At 52.8% G+C, this 25,486-nt stretch overlaps 8 protein-coding genes across 8 annotated transcripts; 4 read left to right on the top strand and 4 right to left on the bottom strand.

Moving 5' to 3' along the window:
* Positions 1 to 316: 316 nt before the first annotated feature.
* B0H65DRAFT_566249 (DnaJ-domain-containing protein) lies at positions 317 to 1,225 on the bottom strand (the record flags this gene model as incomplete). Its single annotated transcript, XM_062830317.1, has 3 exons — positions 317 to 335; positions 385 to 1,010; positions 1,070 to 1,225. The coding sequence occupies 3 exons, from the start codon at positions 1,223 to 1,225 to the stop codon at positions 317 to 319; spliced, it is 801 nt and encodes a 266-aa protein (XP_062676474.1).
* A 644-nt stretch (positions 1,226 to 1,869) lies between these two features.
* B0H65DRAFT_512864 (uncharacterized protein) lies at positions 1,870 to 3,345 on the bottom strand (the record flags this gene model as incomplete). The annotated part of the gene is made up of 3 exons (XM_062828613.1): positions 1,870 to 2,071; positions 2,184 to 2,224; positions 2,815 to 3,345. The coding sequence occupies 3 exons, from the start codon at positions 3,343 to 3,345 to the stop codon at positions 1,870 to 1,872; spliced, it is 774 nt and encodes a 257-aa protein (XP_062676473.1).
* Positions 3,346 to 4,244: 899 nt separating this feature from the next.
* Positions 4,245 to 5,589, bottom strand: B0H65DRAFT_566247 (uncharacterized protein; the record flags this gene model as incomplete). The annotated part of the gene is made up of 2 exons (XM_062830316.1): positions 4,245 to 5,195; positions 5,515 to 5,589. The coding sequence occupies 2 exons, from the start codon at positions 5,587 to 5,589 to the stop codon at positions 4,356 to 4,358; spliced, it is 915 nt and encodes a 304-aa protein (XP_062676472.1). The 3' UTR covers positions 4,245 to 4,355.
* A 3,682-nt stretch (positions 5,590 to 9,271) lies between these two features.
* On the top strand, positions 9,272 to 10,339 carry B0H65DRAFT_446977 (ribosomal protein L18e/L15P; the record flags this gene model as incomplete). Its single annotated transcript, XM_062825839.1, has 2 exons — positions 9,272 to 9,615; positions 9,742 to 10,339. The coding sequence occupies 2 exons, from the start codon at positions 9,272 to 9,274 to the stop codon at positions 10,337 to 10,339; spliced, it is 942 nt and encodes a 313-aa protein (XP_062676471.1).
* Positions 10,340 to 10,809: 470 nt separating this feature from the next.
* On the top strand, positions 10,810 to 14,169 carry B0H65DRAFT_566242 (sorting nexin mvp-1; the record flags this gene model as incomplete). The annotated part of the gene is made up of 5 exons (XM_062830315.1): positions 10,810 to 11,777; positions 12,232 to 13,068; positions 13,112 to 13,257; positions 13,309 to 13,902; positions 13,960 to 14,169. Exons 1-5 carry the CDS (start codon positions 11,225 to 11,227, stop codon positions 14,167 to 14,169), a joined length of 2,340 nt encoding a protein of 779 aa, XP_062676470.1. The 5' UTR covers positions 10,810 to 11,224.
* Positions 14,170 to 16,889: 2,720 nt separating this feature from the next.
* B0H65DRAFT_437276 (Cullin binding-domain-containing protein) lies at positions 16,890 to 17,698 on the top strand (the record flags this gene model as incomplete). Its single annotated transcript, XM_062825298.1, has 2 exons — positions 16,890 to 16,959; positions 17,013 to 17,698. 2 exons carry the CDS (start codon positions 16,890 to 16,892, stop codon positions 17,696 to 17,698), a joined length of 756 nt encoding a protein of 251 aa, XP_062676469.1.
* A 700-nt stretch (positions 17,699 to 18,398) lies between these two features.
* Positions 18,399 to 19,389, top strand: B0H65DRAFT_79131 (ribosomal protein S6). Its single transcript, XM_062831424.1, has 3 exons — positions 18,399 to 18,650; positions 18,767 to 18,798; positions 19,008 to 19,389. The coding sequence occupies exons 1-3, from the start codon at positions 18,627 to 18,629 to the stop codon at positions 19,303 to 19,305; spliced, it is 354 nt and encodes a 117-aa protein (XP_062676468.1). The 5' UTR covers positions 18,399 to 18,626; the 3' UTR covers positions 19,306 to 19,389.
* A 1,683-nt stretch (positions 19,390 to 21,072) lies between these two features.
* Positions 21,073 to 23,917, bottom strand: B0H65DRAFT_512859 (uncharacterized protein; the record flags this gene model as incomplete). Its single annotated transcript, XM_062828612.1, has 2 exons — positions 21,073 to 21,136; positions 21,204 to 23,917. The coding sequence occupies 2 exons, from the start codon at positions 23,915 to 23,917 to the stop codon at positions 21,073 to 21,075; spliced, it is 2,778 nt and encodes a 925-aa protein (XP_062676467.1).
* Between the last annotated feature and the right edge of the window lie 1,569 nt (positions 23,918 to 25,486).

Genomic DNA, 25,486 nt, shown 5'->3' with positions numbered 1-25,486 from the left:
TTTGTATTGCTTCTGCTTGGGAGGGTCCCATATCTCGTGTTGCTGGTGGCTGTCGCTTTCTTGTCAGTTTCCCGTTCCAATTCCCGCTTCACTTCCTCCCGCTCTACTTCCTCCCGCTCCACTTTCTCCCATTCCCTAATGTCTTTCTTCAGCTCCCGGTTCCCAAGCCCCAGCCTGTGGTTTTCGTCTTGAAGCCTGTGATCCTTGTGCCCGACGGCACCATCCATTTTTCCCTGGGACTGTTGCTGCTCTTCACGGACCTTCTGGATGTTCCTCGCGGTGTCTCTCTCCACTTCCAGTCTTGTCACCTTTTCTTTCAATTTCTTGAATTCCGCCTGTTGTCGGTCCCGCTCCTCTTTCAGCGCATCGATATCCTCCTTAAACCTTCTGTTCAACTCCAACAGCTGATCTTTCTCTTCCCGAACATTTTTCGAGCGCTCCTTGAGTGCGTCCACTACAGCGGTCTTTTCCCGTACAAGCTTCTTCTGACAATCATTTTCTCGGCTAAGTTTATAAACCTTTTCCCTTAGCCTTTCGTTCTGTGTCTTGAGTCCCATAATTTCTGTCTCTTTGATGCCAAGAGCCTTTTGTTGATTGGTGACCTGTTGCTGCAAACGTTCAGCCCGCTTCTCCTGGCATTGGGAAGAAGCGCGCCAAAAGTCGAGGCCGGATCCAAGGTGATCGGTAGGCAGCGTCTTCCCGGGATTGGCTGGGATTTGTCTGATTTCGCCATTCAAAGGGACCAGTTCTTGGTATTTTAGGTCGATCCGCTTCAAAAGTTGCGACTCTTTGTCCATGTCAGATGTTGGCATTCCGTTGTGCCAGCCAGCGTTTGTCCCCGAATTCATGTGGAGTGTCTCTGACTGGCGGATTTTCTGCCTTACATCGTGCAGTTCCTTGTAGTATTCCGCCAGTTCTCGATTGAGCTGAGCGTAAGCGGTTGCGACTATTCGGTCATATTCTTTTCGACGGGTGTCATCATTCAGATATTCGAAAGTGTGGCTGAGCTGCTATGCAATCTGGCTTCAGGAACGGAATCCAAACGAAGATAATCTGGGGAGGAACTTACCTCCTTGAACTTCTCATTTGCTTCCACCGTGTTGTTGTTCTTGTCGGGATGTGTCTGGAGAGCGAGACGCCGATACGCCGATACGAGGGCTTTTGAGTCTGCGTACGGACTGACATTGAGGGTTGCGTAACACCGTAGACCTGGAGGTTGGACCATGTTGAATGTTTCTTTGAGGATGCCAATATCACAATGTTTATTGGTGAGAAAGACAAGAAGGAATGACTGAAAGACTGGAACTTTGAACGGCAATAAATACTTTTTTTGGTGTCCTAGGCTGCCCTGCTTGACGCACTCTGCAGTATCCAAGAAGTCACCAAAATGCAGACCACTGCAGGAAATCCTGGCGACGGTCCAGGGGGGGACATGAGGAAGTGTACGACTTTTGGCCAACGTTTGGAGCAAGTGAGCATTCGTGCTAGAATTGTGACGCCGCCGCGACTATCATCTTTGAACAACGAACCTGGAGAGGACAGGCGCGGAGAAGCCGATGCATTACCAGCAGTCGTGGCCAACCAATTGCATTGGTGATGGGAATGGACGGGAGTCGGGGAAGAGGTTTGGCCGAGAAGTTGGCACATTGACGAGTGCCTGGCGACAATCCTCCCTATGCATGGAGCAGGATATCTCGACCTTGGTCGTGACTGCCATCAACAGCCATCTCCAGTCCACCTGAAGACAGAAGGTAGAGGTAGTAGGTAAGTAAGGTACGATGAGCAAGTTCTTTTCACGTTTATTCGTTCAGTAAACCCAGGTATCCACACCACCAAAGTACAAGTGAAGATGCCGTCCCCTCTCCCTTCTCAAAATATTGCCTTTTGCCCGCGAAACGAAGCCTTCTTAAACACCGTCTCCATCTTCCAATCCGACTGCAACGCGTTCTTGGTGATCTTAGCCAGCCTCACAGCCCAAACAAAGTCATCCTTCTGACTCCCACCAAAAGTCATCTGCCTCGTTCTTTCCCGCTTAACCTCCGGTCCACCCTCAACGATAAGCGGAACTTCCCTGTAGTCAAAAAGCATCCGCGTTAGCGCATCGCCTCCAGTGCATTGCATGTGTGCTTCCCAGAAAAGCACTCTGCAGGACTCGGACTCTCGGACTTTCGGATTTGACTTACACAGTAACCTCCGCAAAAACCTCCTTCAGCTTGCCTACAGGCTTTGCCGAGGCCAAAGACAGCCAGGAAGGAGCAACCCGAAGGAATCAATGCATCGATTCAGATAAAACAAGAATAACAAAATAACCAAGAGTAACAGCAAACGATAAGCGTGAAGAGAAGGGTGCCAGTGAGCTGTGACGAGTTCGGCATTTTCCCGTCATTTACAAAGCGTTGTAAAGTTCTGCGTTGGCTTTTTTGCTCATTAGAATCATCCACACGAAACCGAAAACTCCCACTTCCACAGAGACGCATAGGTACATCCGCCCTTTCCTCCTCTGGTTACTCCCATAGCTCGACCTTCCAGTGCAAGGAAACACTACTTCCTGGTCACCGTCTTCATCGTCCAACTTGACCTCAACCCACTCTTCGTGATCTTCACCAACCGAATAGCGCACACAAAGTCCGCCGTATGGTGACCATTCACCGTCGACTTGGTCTTCTTATCCCATCCGACTTCTGGCGCGAACTGCCCGATGCCCGGAACGTCACTGCTCGTTTTATCCCACATTAGTACCGCCCATTACCACGAAACAAATCCCATAAAAAGGGGCACAAGAACTCACAAGTTAACATTCCCAAACAACCCCACCCCCTTCTCCTCACTCAACACATTCTTCCCCCCTCCCCTCGCCACCATGATCCCCGTGATCATATACACGCTCCAACCACCCAGCTTCTTACTCCTCTGTATATAACCCGCCACTTCCTTTGACTCTAGACACCGCTGGATATACTGTCTTGTAGGCTGCACCACGTACTCTTCCAAACGCCCATACTCCCAACTGTCACTCACTATGTTGGTGTAATTCGTCCCAGCGCCAGCACTAGCGTCCACACCGGGAATCATACCCGCTATTGGTGCCTCGGCTTTAGCTTGGAGGATTATCTCGGTATTGATGCCGTTCTTGAAGGTGCTTTGTTCGAGGGTGGCGGTCATGATGTCCATGCCCTGGGGGAATGGTTCGAAGCCATTGCAGTTGATGACGTTGTCGAGATGTCGGAGATCGGGGATGATGTGGCCTGGGGAGATGGGACCGGTTGGATGGCCTGTTTTCATGGATGGAATGGATGGTGGTGGGTAGTGGGATTGCTTGAGAGGGAGCCAGGCTTCGTTGTCCATTGTGAGTGAGAGGAACTTGGGGATAATGATACAAGGATTGATACAATGATGGTGCTTACCTAGAACAAAGAAACATGAAGGTTGGCAACGTCGAATATCTTATACAACGCAAACATCTCGGTCGAACATGGCGATGGAGTCCACTCCATGGTGGTTTGCCAATGGCCTCCCCTGGTCCCCTAGCATTGGCGGCTAATCAAATGCTATCCTTAGCCACACTGCCGCGCCAAAACGGCCGATCTCCAGGCCAATGATCAAGGGTACAGCGCCTGAGCGCATAGCCGCCAATGCAGAAACACCAAACGTAGCAATAGGGGTATGTTTACCAAACTCTCGGTACCAGCGTTACATCCACCATCCACCTCTCTTTCTAACCTCCCATTGCAGTTTCCCATCCTCCCCAAGGGAAGTCGAGATCCGTTGCGAAGTATTAACCTGATCGCGTGTTTTAGAATAAACAGAAATTCCGGAGCCTATCCTCTTAGGGCTGGATTGTCTTGCTTTTGTGATGGACCTCATGGCCGGCATACAGACTGGTCATCACGAAACGAGGCCGAGTTCTGAGGTTGGCCGATGCTGAGGTCCTGTACTAGGCGAAAAAATTAGTGGTAGTGTCGCATAAAATCTCGGATGGTATCTTTCTACGAGCGACATTGTTGAGGCTGATGTTCAGCCAAGTCACTGGATCGGAGGAAGTTGCAAAGTGAAAATAAATGCCGACTATTTCTTTTTCGCTAAAATACATACATGCGCTGTAGCGCTTAAGCGCCCTAGTGGAATGCCGTGGTGGAGTACCCTCTGGCGATGAGTCAAGATGTACATCTCGAAGTACGGAAGCTCCTTAAGCTTCTCCTTCTTCATAACTTCCTCTGCTTCCCTGACCTTGGCAACTTTCCTCTGCTGTTCATCCTTCTTCTTTTCATAAAAGGCTTCTTCCCCTTTCCCGCTTCCCCTTGGGTGGTCGCTTGCCCAAGGCCAAATGAAGTGTTGAACTAACGGGCTTTTTTGTACTAATTGCTGTCTTCATCTCCTGGGCGGAAAGGACATGGAAGCACGCCAATATGAAGCGATAGTTGTTCCGCTAGTTCTTCGATTGGCTCAAAGATCTGATCGTAAATGGCTAAGCCAACACCGGTAACGTAGATCTCGTCGCTTGGGTGCTGCTTAAACACCTCATCATCGAAGCATCTTTCAATGATCCTGCATAAGGGCCGCAGTTCTGCGGGGAGGTGTCCAAGAATGCCGGTGTCCAAGGAGTGGCAGAGATTCAACTGTCCCGTCCTAGTCACATTGCCATTCTCAAAAAATTTGGGGCACTGCCTGCTTAACTGGGCCATGGGCATGTGAAGCCAGATCTGCAGAAGGATTACCCCCAAGGCTTTGATCTCAGGAATTGGACCCTCTAGCGCAGCAAGGCGAGAGGTCTGGGCTGATATATCGTCTTCTGGAGGATCTGAATCTGCAAGCGCCGATATCATAGGGCGGTCGGGAAAGATGGCCGTGATCCATACGCCGTTCACTTGCCGACGCTCGAATAGGAATTCGATGGTGTCTTCTGTCCACGGCCTTGGCATCATGGCCGTTTTGTAAAAGTGATAGAGGCCTCTCGTAAGGACGCTCGAGAGATCGAGCTTTTGCTTCACATCACCGACACCGTTGTTTGAGCCTCTAGCGCTGGCCAGGATATGGTGAAGGGTTATGGTCTCGGTATTGGGCACAGGGAGTATCCAATCCAGGTCCGCATTGGCGAGTTGAGTTTGAAGTTCTCGCAACACGAATTGGCGACTCAGTTCTTTGTCTTCTTGGTTCGGGCGATGGGACAACAAGTGAGCGTCATCGTTGATGATGCTCTATTCCACGACCCGGGCACGAGAAACCCTGTTTTGCCGTCAGTACAAACTTAGGAGAGCAAGGTTTTTACTATTTGAGAGTACTTAACAGGTCGGGGGTGATTTGGACCTCAACGCACCGCCACTTCCACTGGTGTTCATTCTCGGATTCTTGTATGTGGGGGTAGGCACGAAAGAGAAGATAGAAACTCGAGCGTTTGTTGTGACGGTTTTGACCACAGTGGGCCAGAGCAAGTTTTGGACTTCGATTTTGTGAGGTTTCCAACCCGAAGTGATGTTGGAAGCTGGAAAACATATATCTAAAGGTCCAAATATGTACCCAGTACTCAGTCTTGCGCTTCTCCATCAACCGGTTCCTTGCGTCGGCGTCGCCGACAAGGGCTGGTGATGACATTGGTGAAGAATCGGATGACATTCTCGTCCGTTGAGGATAGAACACAATATCCGAAGGAGGTTGGGCCTATTTTGAGATGTTATCGTAAGATGATGAGCTAGAGGTCTAGAAAAGATTAGCGAAGAGGTTCAGCTGATGCGCCGATGACTGTGTTTTGAGAGGACCTTTGGAGTGATACTGTTATCCTTGGACTCGTTCTGCTAGTTGTTGGTGGTTCGGGACTCCAAGAGCCAAACAAATAATAGTAAGTTGGGGATGGTTGGATAGTGTAACTGGAGAGAGATTGAACGGAAGAAAGATTGAGCTAATGAGCAAGAGGGAGAATGATTTGCAAAGTCTGGAAGAATACAGCAACATCGAACAAGGCCGGCTACGACTTCCCCTCAAGGAGGTCGTCAGTGCCAAATCCCGCCCCGTGATTGCCATAACGCCCAAGAAGTCCGAGTGCAAGGGCAAGGGCAAGTGCAAGGTGGAAGTTGCAACTTCTTGTAGAAGAGGTTCACCTTCCAGCGTTCCTTCTCACAAGGAGGTGTGGATATTTTAGCGCCTTAAGCGCCGAGGTGGAGTGGCTCAACGGCGCGGCCCGGTCCCGGCCTCTGGGTCCAGGGTGGAGTTGATACCTCTATCCGCTCCGACGGCAAACTTCCAACTTTACTTCTCCTTTGACGGCGGGAATGTTCGTGATGTTCGTTGCTTATCATAACGACATCCGTCGCATTCTTGGATGTTGCACCTTTCGCTGTTGATGCAGTGGGCTTTTATCCATACGATGCACACCTGCCTCTCCGACGCCTATGTTCAGATCATCTCAGATCCTCGTTGGTGTGGTCCGGAGGTTGTCCGAATTCAATGTCGCAGATGCCCATCATCACAACATGGTAAGAGCAAAAAGTGTCACAGAAGCAGCTTCTTGACTGAACTTGGGGCTCCGCTCATAGATCGAGAATATCTTCCTTCATCTAACTCCCTGACTCCGTCCTCTCCAGCGTCGGTGCTGAGTGCAGGTGTTTTGGGCGCCACGATATTCCAGCGACGACATGGATGCAAAAGCGAATCTTCAATCACCACCAAAAAAAGAAATAATCGCAAAAAAAAGGATGCGACGATCCACACAATTCTAATCCGTGACCACGGGGTCGGAGGCGCGAGTTGAGCCAATATTCCCGAAAGCCCACAGTTATACGAATCAGTTGCTGCGCTCCCCAAAGCTCCCCTAAGGGGCTCCGATGAGGATCTCAATCCATGGGACATGAAAGAGCAGCTCGCTACCATGAGGTTGCCAGTGTGTCTACTTTGCGGTGGTGCTGTGTCTGGGCTTCCTCGAAGGACCGGTGAGTCTGGCAAGACATTGCCAACCCCGTTGGGAATCGAACCCACGAGCTCACGCAGTGACAAGGGAAGGGGCATTGACCCCGACCGTTGCACCATGTGGCCGCCGCTGGATGTGATGACTGTTGGTCCGGGAAAGCGCACCTATAAACCCCAATCGAAGAGGGGTTAGGGCAGGTTTGGGGCCTGCTGGTGGCGCGGGAGGAGATGGGATGAAGGGATTCCGGCTGGCAGCAAGAAGGGGCGGGGAGTGCGCATGCCGGCCGGTGGTGGGAGAAAGCTCGGGTCAAGGAGTCAGCTGGTGGCAGGCGAGCATGGGAAGTCACCTGCGCGATTCCCATTTCGAAATCATCGATGAATGATCTGCTGGAAGAAAGGGGACAACACGTTGGGGTAAAGAAAAGCACATGCTTCTTTTTCGCAAACCCTCAGAACAGAGCTGGTGCCAAGAGCTTGCGACATGCCAAACTCCTGGAGACAACACAAATCCCAACCCGCACGAAGTTGGGAACATTGCCAAAGCTGGGCCGCTTCATGTTCAGATCAAGCAAAACAAAAAGGAGATCAAATGTGCTGTAGCGAGAAGAGGAAGTTGGGTCCCAGGTATAAAGCCGACAAGAACAATTGATGGCGATCTACATGTTGTTGATGTGATCCGGTGAACTTCTGACAGTTGCTGAGAAAGCTCGGTAGATGTCAAGGGAAGCACGTCGCACCTCACTCACCGAACAAAAAACGCGAGTTGCATAGATGGTTGGCGTCAGAAAGGCAGTCAGATGAGATATTGATGGTATTTGGATATCATGAGAATCCATCAACACAACGACGTTTGAATACATGAATCAAGATCAAAGAACAAACAGTAAACGTCTGAAGCGTCAAATGAAAGAGAAATCCTCACGTTCAGATCGCTGTCAAGCCACCCCAGTTGCTGCGATGTAAAGAAGGTGCTCCTTATAGTGAACCCTAATTTGTAAAGAAGGATCACGGTCGCACTACAAACATCACCACTTCCATCTTTCCCCCCGCGCAAAACAAACCCATTTATCAACCCCAACACGCAAAGGAAAAATGCAAAGACCACATCCTTGGGATCCTGAGGCATTCCCCAATTGAATAAAAAAAGCAAAAAGCTCAGTCGCCCAGGTAGGTTTGTAGAACGAACGACAATACCCCAGCTGCAGACCTACGAAAACCGCCGCGCTAAGTTATTCATCAACGGTAACCACTGCGCCATGAGACCACAGGGCTCCCCGTTGTGGTAGAGGGGTCAGATAAGGGACCTTATATGGTGCCTGCAGGCTGCAGCAGGCTTGGGGCGAACGGGAAGAGTCTTGTCGTCTGATGTTTGGGGAAAGGCGTGCCAGCCGGTTGCCGGTAGGAGCGGTGGCAGGCACTTGGCAACGCAGTCTGGGCTTGGGAGATGGGAATGACTTGGAAGTTAGGGAAAGCTTTGAGAAACGGTCATCTTGAAGCAGCGCTGCTCTGGTTGACTTGGAACCTTCAATAAGACTCGATCATGACTGTCCTGCAATGCAATCTCACACTGTACCTCGACCTGTTTTGCGGTCAACATCATTTCTAGAGGTAGCAGCGAACATGGGGTCAAAATTACACGTCTAAATCAGACATGGCGACTCTTTAATGATTCTAATCACGAAAAAAACCAGTCCAGGATTTATGTAGTCCTACCGTTCTCAACGTTCTCGAAAATCTCCATCTCGGTTGACACCTAAAGTTGACCAAACTTCCAGGCGTCCCACACTATCATTCCGTGTAGTATAGACGTATTTTGCATATGGGATTCATCTACCATTGTCTGCGAGTAGCTAATGTACATGGCTCTCAGTATAACGTTGCTATTGAAGGCAATACTGTGAGCATCACAACATTGCGCCTACACAATATTTTCTCGGAGCACCTCAAGTCGCCATGGGACACTCAAAAAATAGTCCTTCGTGTTTGTGAGTAAAATCTCAGGAATTGACCGTCGAGATGCCCCATAAAATCCAGCAGTAACAACCTGCCTTTTAGGCACTTCCACTACACTAACCTGTTGACATACTCTTGCATATCCCGTGTAAGTGATATCGACCATGGATATTTTGGAGCATCACCGTCTCTTGGCGATGGACGTCGGATGTGGAACACCTTACTGACTCAGCCGCCCATCCGCGCTGCCGCGATTGACCAACGAGGACGCACGGTCCACCCCCGCGACGGCAGGCGGTCGGAATTTGGCTGGGCGCGGGTCCTGAACTTTTGTTTTCGGGGAAGTGCCGTTGCCGTGAGGAACGGAATCCGGAAGACTGCCCGACCCAGAGCCAACCCACTCCCGTCCTCCGCCTCCGCCATGCCTCCCAGGTTACCGCTCGCCCAGGCGGCGCGATGCTGCCAGGCCTCCCTCACAGCAGCACGCCCTTCAGTACCTGCCTCGTCGCCGACGTCGTCCCTCATTTCCCTCTTTGCTGCCCTCTCCGTCCAGACCAGAAGCGCATCCATCCTCGCCAGCCTGTCCGACAACCGGGGCGCCTACCACAAGCGCATTCGCAAGGGTCGTGGTCCCTCGTCCGGCTATGGCAAGACTGCCGGTCGTGGTATGAATGGTCAGAAGGCCCATGGCCACGTCAAGCCATGGTTTCAGGGTGGTCAGACGCCCTTGATCGTCTCTCACGGCCGCAAGGGTTTCGTTAACCAGTACGCCGTCCCAAACTCCATACCCTCCCGCTATGCGCCATGTCCAACAACTCTCCAACAAGTTGTCCGATACGAGCTATACCTACCAAATACTTAATAGAGACTAACCACTTGTGTCTATAATAGGTTCGCTGCCGACATGTCCGAGCTTAACCTCGACAAGCTCCACGAATGGATCGAAGCCGGCCGTATCGACCCCACGAAGCCTATCACCCCCAAGGAGATCATCAAGTCCGGAATCATCGGCAGCAGCATCAAGGACGGCATCAAGCTCCTCGGCCGCGGCAAGGAGGGTTTCAAGATCCCCATCACCATCACCGTTTCGCGCGCGTCCGGTTCGGCCATCGAGGCCATCGAGGCCGCCGGCGGCAAGATCGTCACCCGATTCTACACCAAGGAGTCCATTAAGCGCCTGGTACAGGGCAAGTCTATCCACACCGACAAGCCGCTGCCGGTGGGCAAGGAGCACGTGGAGGAGATCCTGGCGCAGGCGCGGTCGCTCAAGAAGAAGTACTACCGGCTGCCGGACCCGACCAGCCGTTGGGATATCGAGTACTACAGAGACCCGGCGCATAGGGGTTACCTCAGCCACCAGCTCGCGCCTGGCGAGTCGCCCAGTTTGTACTTCAAGGTGCCGACGGGCGGCGAGAAGGTCAAGGTGGTCAGGGCCGAGAAGGTCAAGGCCAGCAAGACTGGGGATGCGGTGTCGGAGAAGCTCTTCTAATGAACATGAATATTGCCTGGGATGGCGGTTTTTCCAAAACTCGTTGTTGCGCTCTTCCTCCTTGTTGTATGATAGGTACTGGGTCCGTCCATGGCTCTGTACTTTGTGTTGTATTATTATCATCCGCGTATTGTCAGTCCAGCGTCTTGCCCGTCGGTTCAGTTACATTTGGGTCCTCGTACATACCTCTACAAGGGAGTGGATTCCTATATGCGGCCACCACTCCACTTGATGACAGCGCAAGGAATTGTGAGACTCTCCGGGTTGACGTGTTCCTGCTTTAGCGATTGATTGTAGCCATGAAGATTGACTTTAAAAATAAATACCACTATGCTGCGTGGTGACATGGTCGCGATGGATCTCGAAGACTTGCTGTCCGTACCTGGCAGTCGGAAGAACGCCATTGGCCAGTGACATGTCAATCCCGCAAGCTACCCCGGTCAAGGCCCGGTCCTGGCAGCGGTCCATTCCTTCCAGCTTCCAGCGGGAACCGTCCATCCGTCACAGCGCGCTTCCCACTACCAAGCCACTGTATGCAGCCCTCCCAAACGGGATTGTGTCAGCCTTGGGGTCGGCGCGCCAACAGTGCCGTGCCATGCCCTGCCCGCCGCGCCGTCATCATTGATGCATCTTGACTTTCTTTCCTCGAGCGGGAGGGACAAAACCTTAGTTGTCGTCGTCAACATCTCGACTTGCTTCAACTTTTTTTTCTTCCTGTTCTTTTTCTGCTTCCGGATGAGGTCGCGATAGCTTCATCTTTAACTTGTTCACTTTTTGGTTCTTCCATCTTGCCCTGGCCCATCGAGGTTGCTCTCGAGTTCGAAACTTTCTCCAACCGACTTACACCTTGAACCTACCTTCGGTTGTCCGAAGCTCCAGCACAACATGTCGCTCTTTGGCAGCTCCCCTCCCGACGACTCGGCCGCCCTTAACTCAGCCAAGATCGCCAACAGCAGCCGCTCGACCCTCTTCGATAACGAAGCGCCCACCACTCGCTCCGGCAGTGCGCTATTCGCCGACGATGACGATGACTCGCCCTGGGACATGCCCACCCCGCGCAAGCAGCGCAGCCGCGCCGATCTGATCCGCAACCTCCTCCCCTCGGGCGACGTTCCCGAGAGCTATATCGAGACGTTCGACGCAGTAGCCCGTACAGAGAACAGCGGTAGCACAAATGGGAGGATCACAGCCGGAGGTGTTGCGCGGACGCTCGCAGCGGCCAAGCTTGGCGCCGATGACCAGGCGCGCATAATGGGTATCATTGCCCCTACAGGCGCTGGTGGTAGTGGGGGTGATGGTGCCAATGGTGAGGAGGCTAACAGCTCCGCTGCCGGCTTGGACTTGGGCAGGAACGAGTTCAACGTCCTGCTGGCCTTGATTGGCCTTGTCCAAGAAGGGGAGGTCGCCAGCTTGGATGGCGTGGACGAACGTCGACGAAGTAAGTTTTTTTTTACAAACATTGTCCAATCCGGTCCTTGTGTTTTTCACGTATCTGCAGTGCCTCGTCGCAAAAAGGTGCCGGGGCGCGTTTAGTTTCCCGGTTCTTCAGCTGCTGGTCATCCATTCATCCCAACCTTCTTGTATTTGCCAACCCATTGCAACCAACACGAACCTCGAATGCGGTCATATGTCATCCCCTGTTTCGCTGATTGATTGCTACCGCCGACTCGGTTAACCTTTTGCCTGTCCGTCTTTTTCCTTCGTCCTCTGCTCAACACCACTGTTCATTTGTCTGGTCTATCTACCCCATATTCTCCCCATCACATCATCTTCCTTGTCAGTACTTCGCGCGCTCCGCAATCCGCAATCGCCTTGGTCAACGCTATCGGGGGTGGGTCCGTTAGTTCTTCAGTGTCATGGCAAGCTAACCTCGTTGCGTATCCGCTATCCAGAACTTCCCCAGCCCAAACTACAAGGTCTTGTCGAGAACGTCCAGCCCGTGCTGCCGGATCTGTCTGAACTCGCTGCGAAACCTCCACAACGACCCGTCACACCACCAAAAGCCCCCACCCCGTCTCCTCCCAAGCAACAGCAGCAACAACACCAGCCGCGCACGCTGAGGAAGGTTTCAATGGAGTACCCCGAGGATCCGTGGAACGCGCCCGATCTGCACAAAGGCCACAACCATGGCCCATTAGAACACTCGACGGGTCATAACGGCGCCGCCGACGTCCCTCGCTCGATCGGCCCTGACTTGAACGGCAACGGCGCTGTTTCGTACAGTACGAGTCCCGAAGTGACGACGACCAGCGCCGCGCTGCCCGGCCGGACTACTTCCACATTCACCACCAGCCAACCACCCTCGGGTCCCAGCTCGATCCACAACGTCGCCGAATCGATTCAGGAAAGCAATGGCGCCTGGAACTACTTTCCCGGTAACTCCTCGGTAGGAGGGTTCAGCGAACCAGCAGACAATGCTATCACAAGTCCGTTTGGTGGTAATGGGGGACCTGGCCAGTCTGTTGGAGGTCCAGTCGGCGGTTCCAACCCCAACCGAAGCATTGGACATGTCAGGTCGGGAAGCAATGTGGAGGAGAATATTCTGGTGACGCTGATGCCGGAGAAGGAGGGCATGTTCATGTTCCAGCACCACAACTACGAGGTCTCGAGTATAAGGCGTGGCAGTAAGGTCGTCCGACGATACAGCGACTTTGTGTGGTTGTTGGATTGCTTGCACAAGCGGTATCCGTTTAGGGTGCTGCCTCTGTTGCCGCCCAAGAGGGTTGCTCGTAAGTTGGATATCCTTCCGGGGAAGATGGGCTACGCTAACAGAGACAGTCAATGGCAACCATTTGTCCAACGATGGAGCCTTTATCGAGAAGCGCCGCCGCGGTCTGGCTAGGTTCCTCAACGCTCTCGTGCGTCACCCGGTTTTGGGCCAGGAGCAGTTGGTGATTATGTTCTTGACGGTGCCTACGGTATGTCTACCTCGAACCTTTGGTCTCTACGCATATGCTGACATACTACAGGAACTGTCTGTCTGGCGCAAGCAAGCTACGATCTCTGTTCAGGATGAGTTCACCGGCCGCACACTACCACCCGGTCTCGAGGACTCGCTTCCCCCAACTCTAGAGGAGCTCTTCGCGCGCGCCCGAGCAGGCGTCCGCCGCAGTGCTGAGCTTTACATCAGCACCTGCACCATCATGGACCGTCTCGTCAAGCGCTCAGAAGGCGTAGCAGCCGACCACGCCCGGATGGCTCTCTCCCTGATCTCGCTCACCGAGGCCAGCGCCGACACCTACGCCACTGACAACAATGACGTGCCACTTCTCAACGACGGGCTACAAGCCATGGGCCGACACTTGCGTACTGCACAGACCTTGATGGAGGATGAAGCCAAGGCGTGGGAGGAGGGTGTGCTGGAGGACTTGAAGAGGCAGCGAGATGCGCTAGTTAGCCTACGTGATTTGTTCGACAGGAGAGAGCGTCTCGACAAGGACAACATTCCCTTCCTGCAACGGCGCATTGAGACGAATGAAGCGAAGCTACAGGCGCTTAACGCGAAGCCAGAAGGGATGGTTAAGCCGGGTGAGAAGGAGAGGGTTGTTGAGGCGATCATCAAGGTATGTCCCTCTTTTTTTCATTATGCAATGACATCGGTCTGCTGACACCTAAAACAGGACAAGGAATCCATTGTCACCCAACACAACCGCTCAGTATTCGTCAAGGAATGCATAAGAGACGAGCTACGATTCTTCCAGGGCACGCAGTATAACGTGTCGAGACTGACCCAGGATTGGGCGCAGGAGCGGGTCAAGTACTCAGAGATGTTGGCAGATAACTGGCGAAGGCTGCTGGACGACTTGGAAGGCATGCCGCTTGGGGATTAGGTGAACTCTGAGGGGCGTGGGCTTGGTCGGACCATCCGGGGTGGCGGTGGCTGCACTGTAGGTGGTCCAAGAAGAGGCGGCGACATGGGAAGGCGCAATACGATGAAAGCCCACAGGTCGAGCTATCGGCAATGGAGCTTCTACAGGCCTACAGGGAGCGAGAACAACAGAAGCGGCACCGTCAACGACAGAGGTGCCAGTGCAACAGGGAGGATTGTTTCTGCTGGTGGGGTGGTCCACTGGGCTTGACGGATATTGATGAGATTGATGACGAATTATGGACAAGGAAAAGAAGGTTACAGTTTCATGATGGGGGTTGGAAGGTTTGGGGATACCAGCTACCAGGCATGTGCAAAGATTGAGGGGGTACGGTATGATCGGATGACCTTTGGTTTGGGGTTCTTCATGTATGACTTGTCATGTTACTCATGTTTATGGCGTTCGCATATGATTGCTTTGTGTCAAGTTGAGTTGTATGTGTGTGGTCTGTAGGGGCTTTCTGTAGGAAGTTGACGGTACTGGACAGCACAAGAGATGATGTTTCCCCGAAAATGCCTGCCTTGAAAGAGATTCTTCACCTTCATTTCATAAAGTTGTTGACTTAATGCTCATGCTTCTTGGATTGTTTACAAGTACTTGGAACTCAGCAAGACCGTTGTGTAAGTGACGATCTCCACGTGTAAATACCGACCTCCGGCCTCCGGTAGGGCAGGTGGACCGTGAAAGAAGTCCGGGCATCCCAATCCAGTGGTCCATGCCAAGACCCGGGGACACCACTGCCGCGGCGGCAGACACGAGCGGACGGGTACCCGTAAGGTACGTAGCGGGAAGGTGTGCACCGCACTGCATCCATGTTGTGGTCGCAGCGACTTCCCCCGCCATGACGTTTTTTTCTCAGCCTCGCCCTAGCGGGACTCACAGCGCTGAATGGTCGTGGTTGCAGTGGGCTTTCCTTGGTTCCTCCGCCGCGGCCCCCTCCGTCCCGCTTCGCTGGTTAGTAGTGCCCGCCTAGAGGTAGACTCTCTCCCCTCCGCCTTCCGATCTTTCGACGAGACGCGAGAAGGGACGAAAGCCTGAAAAAAACAAACCGAAATCCACGGCCACAGCACCTTCACAACTGCTACTTCGAGTCCAACCCAACCTCGGTCCATATCTGCGCGCAGTTATAAACACGACCCGTCCAACAGCGCTTCGAGCTCCGTCCGTCTGCCACATCACCAACCAACAGCCGATCCCGCCTATCGGCCTCTGCCCCGCGACGACTTTGGGCTCACAAACCGACCGAGATCAACTCGTGTCCGAACAAGCAACAAGCTCTCTCATCTTTTCTGTCAGGCAACCACAAGTCGATATAACGCCCTACCCCGGCGTTTCCGCATAACCTCCCATCCTTCGACTGCGCCTGTTTCCCCGGTCCTCTCCACCCAGCACTCGAAAAACGAAGGACGAAAGCCCAACAACACACACAAGGTTGAAAGACAAGCACAATGAGTAGCTCTAGGTTGCCCTCAACGGCCACCCAGAGGCAGAGGGTGGCTCAGTTTGTTGCCGTTACCAACGCGACCAAGGAGAATGCGCAACGGGTGAGTTTATACAACCCTTTAACAATGTCACAGGAAGGGATGGTTGCTTGTCGCAAAGAAGGGACCTCGGAGACTGTTGTCCCGTCTGTCTATCGGTCCGACTGGGCTTGTTGCCTACATACCTTGCGCTATGCAGCAACGTCTCGTTCGCTTCACAGTTCTACCTAACCCTCGAGCCCTTCACGTTGTGCGAGTGAACAAGAGTGCAAGAAGCTAATATTTGGACTCGATTTACAGTATCTCCGAAATGCAAACTACAGTGTCGAACTTGCTGCGAATATGTAGGTCCCTTCTTCCGTCCTCGTCCCTTCTTGCAACTACCGACTATACCCCCATGTGCATTCGCAATGTCGCACGGCGCACAGCACGCAATGTGTGTATCCCCTCGAAATTATACCTTGGGGCATGAGAGAGGTTTCGTTTCGGGGCCGGGTCGAAGCCCGCCAAGGCGGTCGTTCGGATCGGGACTCCCTAAGCTGTTTACCACCAATGAGTTCTACAAGGGATCGGCATCCCGACACAATGTCTTACTATGTCAACCGTCAGCATCTGTCTGCAACCCCCGGGTCCTTATTTTCTGTTTTGTCCAAAAACATCATCAGACGGGAGATGAGAGAGGCGCCGCGAATGCAACCACGCAACTACACGCATTTCGATGCACACCGTGGTCTCCAGTGGAGCCCCCCAGGTCAACCTTGATGTACCCCTTTCCCATCAAAGGCATTTTTTACCACTTGCACACCAAGAAGTTCAGAACCAAATAACATGTTCTCGAAACTGTTTGGTTCTTGTTTCCAAAAGAGGAATGGGCGCAAACCCGCAAAGTCGGCTACTCCAAGCGAAGATGCGACTGAGATTGAGGGGAGCCACTCGCGGTCACAATCTCACTCCCGATATCCCCGAACACCGGACAAGGAGGCTGGGTCTCTCCAGTTGGAGCATCTTACGTCCACAAAACCTGTCATAACGACTAGAAATGAGGAATTGGGCCCGCGCAAAGGTCCCACGGGGATATCAAACTCAGCCTTGAGAAATGCGCCAGAATTAGAGTCCGTGTTGGCTTAAGATGCCTTGCTTATTTTTACAAAGTTCATCAGGTTGAAAACCGAAGACTAACCCTACTTCGACTACAGGTACATGAACGACCGGGAAAGGAAACGAGGCCCAGATGATGCGTTGAATCAGTTGTTTGACCGTCTGATCGGCGGTATGTCTCTTTGCCCTCTACCCTCCATTCCCCTCGTACTAACCTCCATATAGACGAGGACCGAGCAGCAGCAGGAGCCGGCAAAACTGTCGACGCCATTGACGCCGAATCCGCCCAAGCCTACATCTCTTCCATGGGCGCCAACATCGAAAACGTCGAAGCTTTCGTGGTCCTCGAGATCGTCCGCGCCGACTCCATCGGCCAAATCTCGCGCCAAGGTTTCGTCGACGGCTGGTCCTCCATCTACCTCGACCACCGCATTCCCGCCGACCCGGCCCACCACAGGAACTACGTCCAGATGTGCATCCAAAACCTGCCCCAAAATCCGGCTTACTTCAAAAAGGTCTACCAGTTCGCTTTTGGCTTGGGTAAGGAACCTGCCCAAAAGGCGCTGGAGAAGGACGTTGCTTTGGTATTCTGGGATTTGTTCTTGGGTACCGAGTCGTCAGACACACCAGGACCGCGGCCGTGGAAGAGCAAGAACGTGGATTGGCTGGGTGCGTGGAAGCGGTTCCTGGCGGAGAAGTGGACGAGGAGCGTCAACAAGGATATGTGGAACCAGATGCTGGCGTTTGCGGAGAAGACGATGGTGGATGAGACGCTCGGGTTCTGGAACGAGGATCAGGCGTGGCCGGGCGTTATTGATGATTTTGTGCTTTGGTGTAGGGAGGAGGGGATTGCGAAGGCCCCTACCCCCGGGACAGGAGGAGGGGAGGGGATGGATGTTGAGGATTATTAGAGAGTTGTTCGTGAGCATCTGTGGGAGGGGTGGGAGGGGGAATTCAAGTGGGTGGATGTGATCATGCGGGGGAAGCCTATGAGGATGCTGGTGAGGACTCTTCCGCCTTGTTGCAGGGAGGATGAGAGGGGTTAAGAGGAGAAGAAGCACTGAGGGTCATGATATTCCCAGCGGATGGTGGCAAGACTTTCGTGACTATCATGGCAGGCTGGCCCGGGCTTATCATCTCTGATGAGGTTTCTACCATTCCGGTAAAGCGGCGCATTCGAAAGGGCGGGGGGTCAAAGAAGGAAGGTTGTTGGTTCACAAAGAGCAAAGAATACATTTACACAGCGCATTCCCAGATACACAATACCGATAAGAGTATACACTTACAAGCACATGGGGACCATTCAGAGGTGATTGAGCGGACAGAATGAGTGTTTTGGGACAATTGTGTTTTCCCTCGCTTTATAGGTTACAGTTTCAGCCTTTTTAGAGATTCTAGAACTGCTTCTTGGGACGATAAATACACCTAAAGGATATTTCTACAATCACCGTCGTTAGTGAGAGGTGAAGTTGAAGAGTCAAGTAAACAACATCCCTCCCTCCATGAAAGTACATACCCCAATCCGGTAGGCGGTAAACGCGGCAGAATGGAATCCCATCTTCAAATTCCCCACAAAAATTTCCAGCGGCGGCACACCCGCAACCCGCTGCGGCACTGCGGCACTGACGGCAACACCTGCTGCCCACTGAGCCCGGTCACAACAGCAGCCACAGCGGTACCTTTTGACTTCCACTGGACGTAACGGGTCAGGTGTGTGGGGCTCCGAACTTCTTATCGACGTAGAGTTCCAACCTACTATACGCGCTTTCGATCGCATCGCGAACAACATCCTTGGTCTTTGTTTCTTCCCCGAGCCGACCGCCCAACCCCCCAGACAAGATGTTGTATGAGACTATTGGTATTGTGAGTTTGCCCATTGGGAAGGCAGTTGGGAACGGGAAGATGAATGGAAGAGGGAATGGAAAGGGAATGGGAGAAGATAGAGAGACAGACGTGCTAATGATTGAACTTCTACACAGGTCCGCCCGGGCAACATCGCCGAGGTGAAGGAGTACGTTTACCCTCCTATCTAATCCTTCTTCCCACCGGACGTCCGACCTCAAGCTCCTTTTCCCTACGACCGACTTCGCTTCCACCATCCATCTCCCATGTTGCAACCACCGCAAGCACCCTCGACCGCGGCCTCCTCGCACTCTCAACAACCTCCCACGAACTCCCTCCCGAGTTTTAATACTGACCCGAATACCGCGAAAAAAACAGACTCGTCCTAACAGCCGGCAAACTCATCCTCAACCAAGGCGGCGTGATCCGCGACATCAAGAACTGGGGCACCTTCCTGCTGCCTCGTCCCATCTCCACCAACCAGCAGCGCCACACGCGCGGCCACTACTTCGTGATGCGGTACGACGCCAGCATCGCGACGCACGAGGAGGTGCGACGCACCATGAAGGCCGATCCGCGCGTTATTCGCACGGCGAACGTTAAGCTCGGTGATGGCAAGCTGGAGACTTTGTCTAGGTTTGGGGGGATTCCTTGGAGGAGTTTGGAGGAGGCTTAAGCTTTTCTTTTCGTTTTCGTTTTGAGGGCGGAGTAGCTTGGGTTTGGGCTTGGGAGGGTAGAGAAGGGAAAAGGCCGCGGAACGGGCGACCAAGACTCTTTGGTGAATACGGACGGCATGGCATTGTCAAACTCCGCTCGGCTCGGCTCGACGACGAAGGATACGGTTCAGGACCCCCCCAAGCATTCTCGAGAAGCACTACATACACCCTGGCTGAAAAGAGGAGGATGCCCGCTATCGTCGACGATTGGAGAGATTTCTTTGCTCAGGATCAGCGAAAAAAGAGAAAGTTCTGTACGCTCGGTCAGGCTGTCGAAGTCTCCCCCCGCCAACGAAGCGACAGCCAGCCATGGTAGTGTCATGTCCAAACAAGCTCGGAGGTGGAACGCGGGTGCCCGTTATTCCTCTGTCCTAGCAATGTACGATACGCATATGAATGATATGTAAAGAGGAATACGATACTATACAGACAAAATAAAAGCCTTCCTTTCTGCTACATCTTTCGCTCAGCGATAATTTCTTCGGTCTAGTTGAAGAAGAAAGAGGCTTAGGAAAGAGAGTCAGTCTACAGGCATGGCCGTCTTTGGGTGCGTAGAACCAGAGTACCCTGGAGGTTCTTAATATAATCTTCATCCTAATGTATGTCGAACCTTGATTGAAATGCTCACAATCCCCTTCCAACGACGTACCTTCCAGGCGTAGATGATTGATCCCTCAAAGTTCTTTTTGCTAGATATGGATCAGTCCCCCCAACACTAGCCAAAAATGGGCATATATGACATGGTCATCATACGCCAGGATCACGATTCAACAGCGAGCACAAGATACCTCATCTATTACTTCCGCTACTCTTAATTACCACCACTCTCTCTCCACGGTCCTCGCTCCACAAACTTTTAAACCAGTCTTCCACCATACCAACGCCTGGACAAGCAAGCAGTAAACCACCCCCTTGACGCTGTATATATCCTACTGCCCGGCGTTGAGGCCAAGGCAAATGCAAGGAAGAGGAACCAATCAAACATCAACACACTCCCAAACTCCAGATCAACGCCTGCAGAAAAAGCCAGGAAGTCAGGAAATGCAAAACCACGATCGATGCCACACAAAACAAGAGTGCCGTGAAGCAGAACATCTCAACAAAAGGGGAAAAAAAAAAAAAAACCAAAGCCTCCGCCATCTTCGTGCCATGAACTTCTGACACTCTTCTATTCCGACTCTTTCTCGCCAATCGCCACCAAAATCTCATGTTCATCTCCTAATGCCTCCGGGCAGTTCTCGTACTCCCAGTTCGAGCAGGCCACATGATCTAGATGCGTAAAGCCAAACTCTGCGGGGAACCACTCTTCCCGTCCTTGGGGATTTTTCTAGCCAGTGAGGCGGAGGTGGGACGCCGGAACCCGATCATCTTACGCTCGTACAACAGGCCATCGAGAACGCGGGCGGGTTGGCACAGATTGGACTTGGCCGTGTACTAAGGCCTCAACCGCCAACAGAAGGGCATATCTCCCGGCTCGGCTTTCCCATTCTCAATCTTCTCGTAGACTCACTCGTAGGCTCTCAAAGCATCCACGGTCTGGTAGAGTCTAGGAGCCGTTGTATTCCATGATGTCCCATGGCTGGACATCATCGTTGAGTACGAGGGGATTGATCGGACTTGCGTGTGCCGCCCTTAACTGCCGACCGAAGGGAATTGCTCCCATCTCCTGGCTTCGCGTTGCTGTTCTCGATCTAGTCGTCCTTTGTTTCCCCAGAGGATTTAAAAACCTATTCATCCTCATGCGGCAAGACAACCGAGTCCATATCATCCCAGGCTTGCTCGACGTACGCCCTGTTCACTTCGTTAGCAACCACCCTCACCCCACAACATCACAAACCAAGAAAGGCATGATACGTACGCAGAACTCCTAACAACCCTCTTCCCCTTCTTCACCAAGAAGCTCAAAAACCTTCTCTTGGTCCTCTCCCTTTTAAACCAAGCCAACACATCCCCTCTCGACTCCTCATCCCCATGTGCATCCTTCTTCACACTAATCAGAATCTTCAAACACCCGCTTCCCTCAGGCGCATACACCACCTCCTCGATCTCCTCCAGCCTCAAGTGGAAATCAATCGGCTCTTTGTAAACGCCCCAAGTCACGCGACGGCCCTTGACGTCTTTAAGGACTTGGTGTTCGAAGCAATTTTCCTCTCCGCGACCCGTCAGGTCCTCGCCGGCTCCCAACCAATGCCAGTATTGTGTTATGCCTGTGTTGGTGGTCATTTCCCGGTGACGGACTTGAAGCAACCGCCAGTCGACTTCTTGGATTTTATCGCCTGAGTAGGAGTCGTCGGAGGTGTAGCCTTCGTAGTAGAGGTCTTCGGGCGGAGCGAGAATTTTGAGCGTTACCGAAGGAGAGGGTTGGTGGTGTTTGGCGGCGGGGGGTTGGGGATGCGCATGGGGGTGACCGAGTTCTTCTGGTGCAGAGGGCGACGAATGAGAGGATGGGGGTTTGGATGGGGCTGTTCCGTCGGCTTGGTGGTCTACGACACGAAGTTGCTCTTCTGCGAAAGACTGGTTGGCAGGGTCATCTGCCGCAGGAGCAGCCGCCTTCCTTTTTGTCCCCTTGTTCGTCTTCTTAGGAGCTGGCCCGTCCTCTCCCTTATCAGCCATCGTAGGCTTGTAGCCTCTCGGCCGGCCAATGTTGCCAAACCCGCTCTCGCTGCGGAGTTGTCGAAGCTTGGGATCCGAGTAGAGGTTCTCCACCGCCTTGCCCAGGTTGAACTTATCGCCCAGCTCTTCGTAGATTTCGTGTAGTCTGTGTCTAAGCCATTGCGAAGGCGAAACATCTAGCTGCTTAAATCTCTTGAGTTCCTCCAGCACCTGTACCATGCGGTACAAATTATCATAGCCCGTGTAGGCTTTGTTGATGAGGTGCTTTGCCATGAGCTGATAGGGGTGGAACTCCCCATTTGCTAGAAATTCCAAAACCAGCTTGCCCCTATTTTGTTGACGACCAGCCAGGTATTTAGTCGACGCCGCACCGCCCTCGTTTTTCAACTTCTCGTACTTTTCTGACCACTTCGCTAGTTGGGCTTGAACCGGCTCTTCGAGCGCGACCCATTCGGGATCCCAGTAGGGATGGTCGGGACCGATCCTGGCGAGGGGAACGCCGCGCATGCAAGGTGGGTCTGTAAAAACAACTCCGTCATCACGGAGGGCGAGGACTGCTTGGTTGATGGGAGGGAGGTCCTCTGTGTGATCGCTGTCGTTGGGTGCCGGGCTGCCTTCCAGGGGTGTAGGGGCAATCGAGTCGGGCTGTACACTAGACTTGCGCGTGCTCGGAAGTGACTTACGCCCCGAGGGCAGTTTGGATCGTGCTGGCTGCTCGTCTCCGTTGGGTACGCTGCTGACCACCTTGGCCGTCTTCTGGCTTGTCGATGTGCCGTTCACAGCCTTAAAGCCACTGGTAACAACGGGAGCTTCCTGAACCACCTCTCCGTCCCCGACCTTTTGATTGACTTCGGCCATCTCGTGGTCTGCATGCTTAGAAGCACCACTGCATCCCTGGCGATTCCACTCGCAATTACCGCACCTGGGGAAGCCCTCGGCGTCCAGGATAATGCACTGCGGGAAGACACCTTGCCTCGTTGTGCACGACGCGCAAGGGGTTTCCTGAACATCGCCCGTAGCTTGAATCCAACAGCTCAACCACTTGGCGCCCTTCTTGTCGCTCGGTTCGTAGATGGTTTCCAGCGTCTCGGCGGTGAAGTTTCGTCCCTGTCGGATCTGGACATGGCGTTTGATCGGTTGCTGCTGGACATGCATGGTCAAGTGGTTTCGCAGGTTGATGGGCCGCACATGGCCGACACATATACCTGCACCATTGTAAACCTTGGGGAGTTTGTCGATGTCCACGACCTTTCCATCCAGTCCATTCTCCATCCTCTCCTTCTGCTGTTGTTGTTCATTGCGTAGTTGTTGCTGGAGTTCTTGTGCCCTGTCCTGCTCCTCGCTGGGCGTCCTACCACCTTCCCTAGGCCGACTAGGCAACGCATGCCGTTGCTGCTCCTCTCTCAGCGGCGTCTCCCGTTGCGACGGCAATCCCGAAGTCGAGCCATCCTCACCTCGAGGCTCACCCCCGACCACAGCAACCACCCCCCTGGCCTTCTTCGCCAGCATTGCCAAATCTGCCGGGTCCTGTCCTTGCTCGCCGGATGCAGCCTTCCTCCTGTTCTCCTCAAACCACCTCCTCTTCAACTCATCATCCCTCTCCCGCTCCTCCCGAATCGCCTCATACCTCCTCTTCGTGTCCTCCTCCTTGGCCTTCCTCTGCGCCTCGATCTCCATCCACTGCTGATCAACAGCCTTGAGCTGCTCCAGCAGCTTGACCCGCTCTTGGCTGAGCTTTAGCTGGCGGTCGGCTAGTTCGGATTCCTCTCGGGCAAAAGCCTCGCGCAGCTCGGCGTCTTCGCGCTCGCGGTTGGCGGTGGTGGACGTCCAGTACTTGGTCATGATTTGGTCCCAGGTTGTGGCGTCGAGGTTCATCTGGGTTTCTTCTTCGGCATCATTGGTGACGCTGGGGGTGGTGCTGGCGCCGGTGCCATTGGTGATGGGGTTGCCGGATGTCATGGTGCCGGCTCTGGCGGGAAGGGCTAATGGTGGCATTTCGCCTCCCTTTCCGCTTGCGGGTGTGGTACACAATCGATATGTATTAGGGAGGTGAGGTCGGACCTAGCGTTGTACCCTACTAGGCAGTGAACGTTTGATGTCCTACTTGACCGGTGTCTTGGGATCGAAACTGGAGAAGCCTGAAGATATTGAGTCAATAAAAATGAAGGTGAGGGCAAACGAAAGTGGAGGAAAATATGTGAACGTGGCAAGATTCGGAGAAAAAGTCAGGTTGGGCCAGACTCGGGATGAAGTAATTACCTATACGGTGGTGCATGAGATTGAGGTGTTGCGTGGTATACTAGTATTGTATTCGCCCCCATGCACTTTCTGCGCCGGTTAGGATTTGGGTTGAATGCACAAAACCTAACCTTGGATACGGGACACGGGAAAAAGTAGGAGAAAAAGGAGAAAGTGGAAGGGGCGTGCGAGTGGTGCGGGCAATTACGTCCCGGATGGGGTTTTGTTACTCGGGGGATGTAGATAGGACTTACTAAGTATGGGATGGGCACAAGCGGATGTGGATGGAGATTGGGTACGAGGCGAGTAAACCCAAATGCTAAGTGATGAGATGTTGTGGTGATACCTATAGGGCGGGAAGAAAAGTATTGGAGAAAGAAAGGGCGTCCAAGCAAGCTAGAAAAAAGATGAGATGTGACACGCAAGGCAAAAAGGGTGAATGAATTGTAGGTCGGTACAAGTTAAAGGTACCTTGATGATTTTTTTTTTCCGTTCCCACACGGTTAGGCTGCGCAATGTTTTCCCATCATTACGAAACCAGCTCCTCATGAGCTCCTCCCCTCTATAGGACTGACTGACTGATGAGACAAAGCAGCTGCCATGTGCGTGCATGGACATACGATAATTAGTATTGCTTATTAGGCCCTATTACATGTGCCGGACGTGGTGTGTGGATGAAAGGGAATGGGATGGGGATGTGGACTGGCAAAAAGAGTGGATGTGTTTTCCTATCTTTGTGTGTGCTATTCCAGGTATCCCAGTGTATGTATCCTGGAAAGTCCTATAGTCAGTGAGCCAAGTACCGATCGCATATGTATACTGTGGTGATGGTACTTGTGTGCTGTCAGGCTGTCTATAGGTAAAAATGGAGTCGACATAATGGAGAGGGTTGGGGAAAATTACCGAATGATATTTTAATTTGGGCGCAACCGGTCCTTGTTTTGGTTGCACATGCCTCGCTCCCTCGTCCGTATAGGGGGTGAGGCCAACCTAAGGGAGACTAGTTAGGAACCTAGCAGATTTCCCAAAATGGGTCACGGTTGCACTGAATAACGAGGGAGGGATTCTCACAATATCAATGCGACTCATCATCGGTATTTCTAGGCAAACAGTTGTAATTGTGCGCGCACTGTCAGCATTTGTAGTCAAAGACAAAAAGGACAGATAGTTCCTACACTCCAGTGAGTCAAGTGCCGTGTGCGACTAGGCAGGGAGAAGTGACAAAGAGAGAATGGAATAATTACTCCGGCGACTTTCCAAAGCCCCAATTGGCAGAAAAGAAAATGCAGC

This window comes from Neurospora tetraspora (genome assembly GCF_033439725.1).
Source record: "Neurospora tetraspora strain CBS 560.94 chromosome Unknown B0H65scaffold_11, whole genome shotgun sequence".
Classification (NCBI taxonomy): domain Eukaryota; kingdom Fungi; phylum Ascomycota; class Sordariomycetes; order Sordariales; family Sordariaceae; genus Neurospora; species Neurospora tetraspora.
Note: the sequence above shows the minus strand (reverse complement) of the source record. Positions and strands in the feature narration are given on the sequence as shown.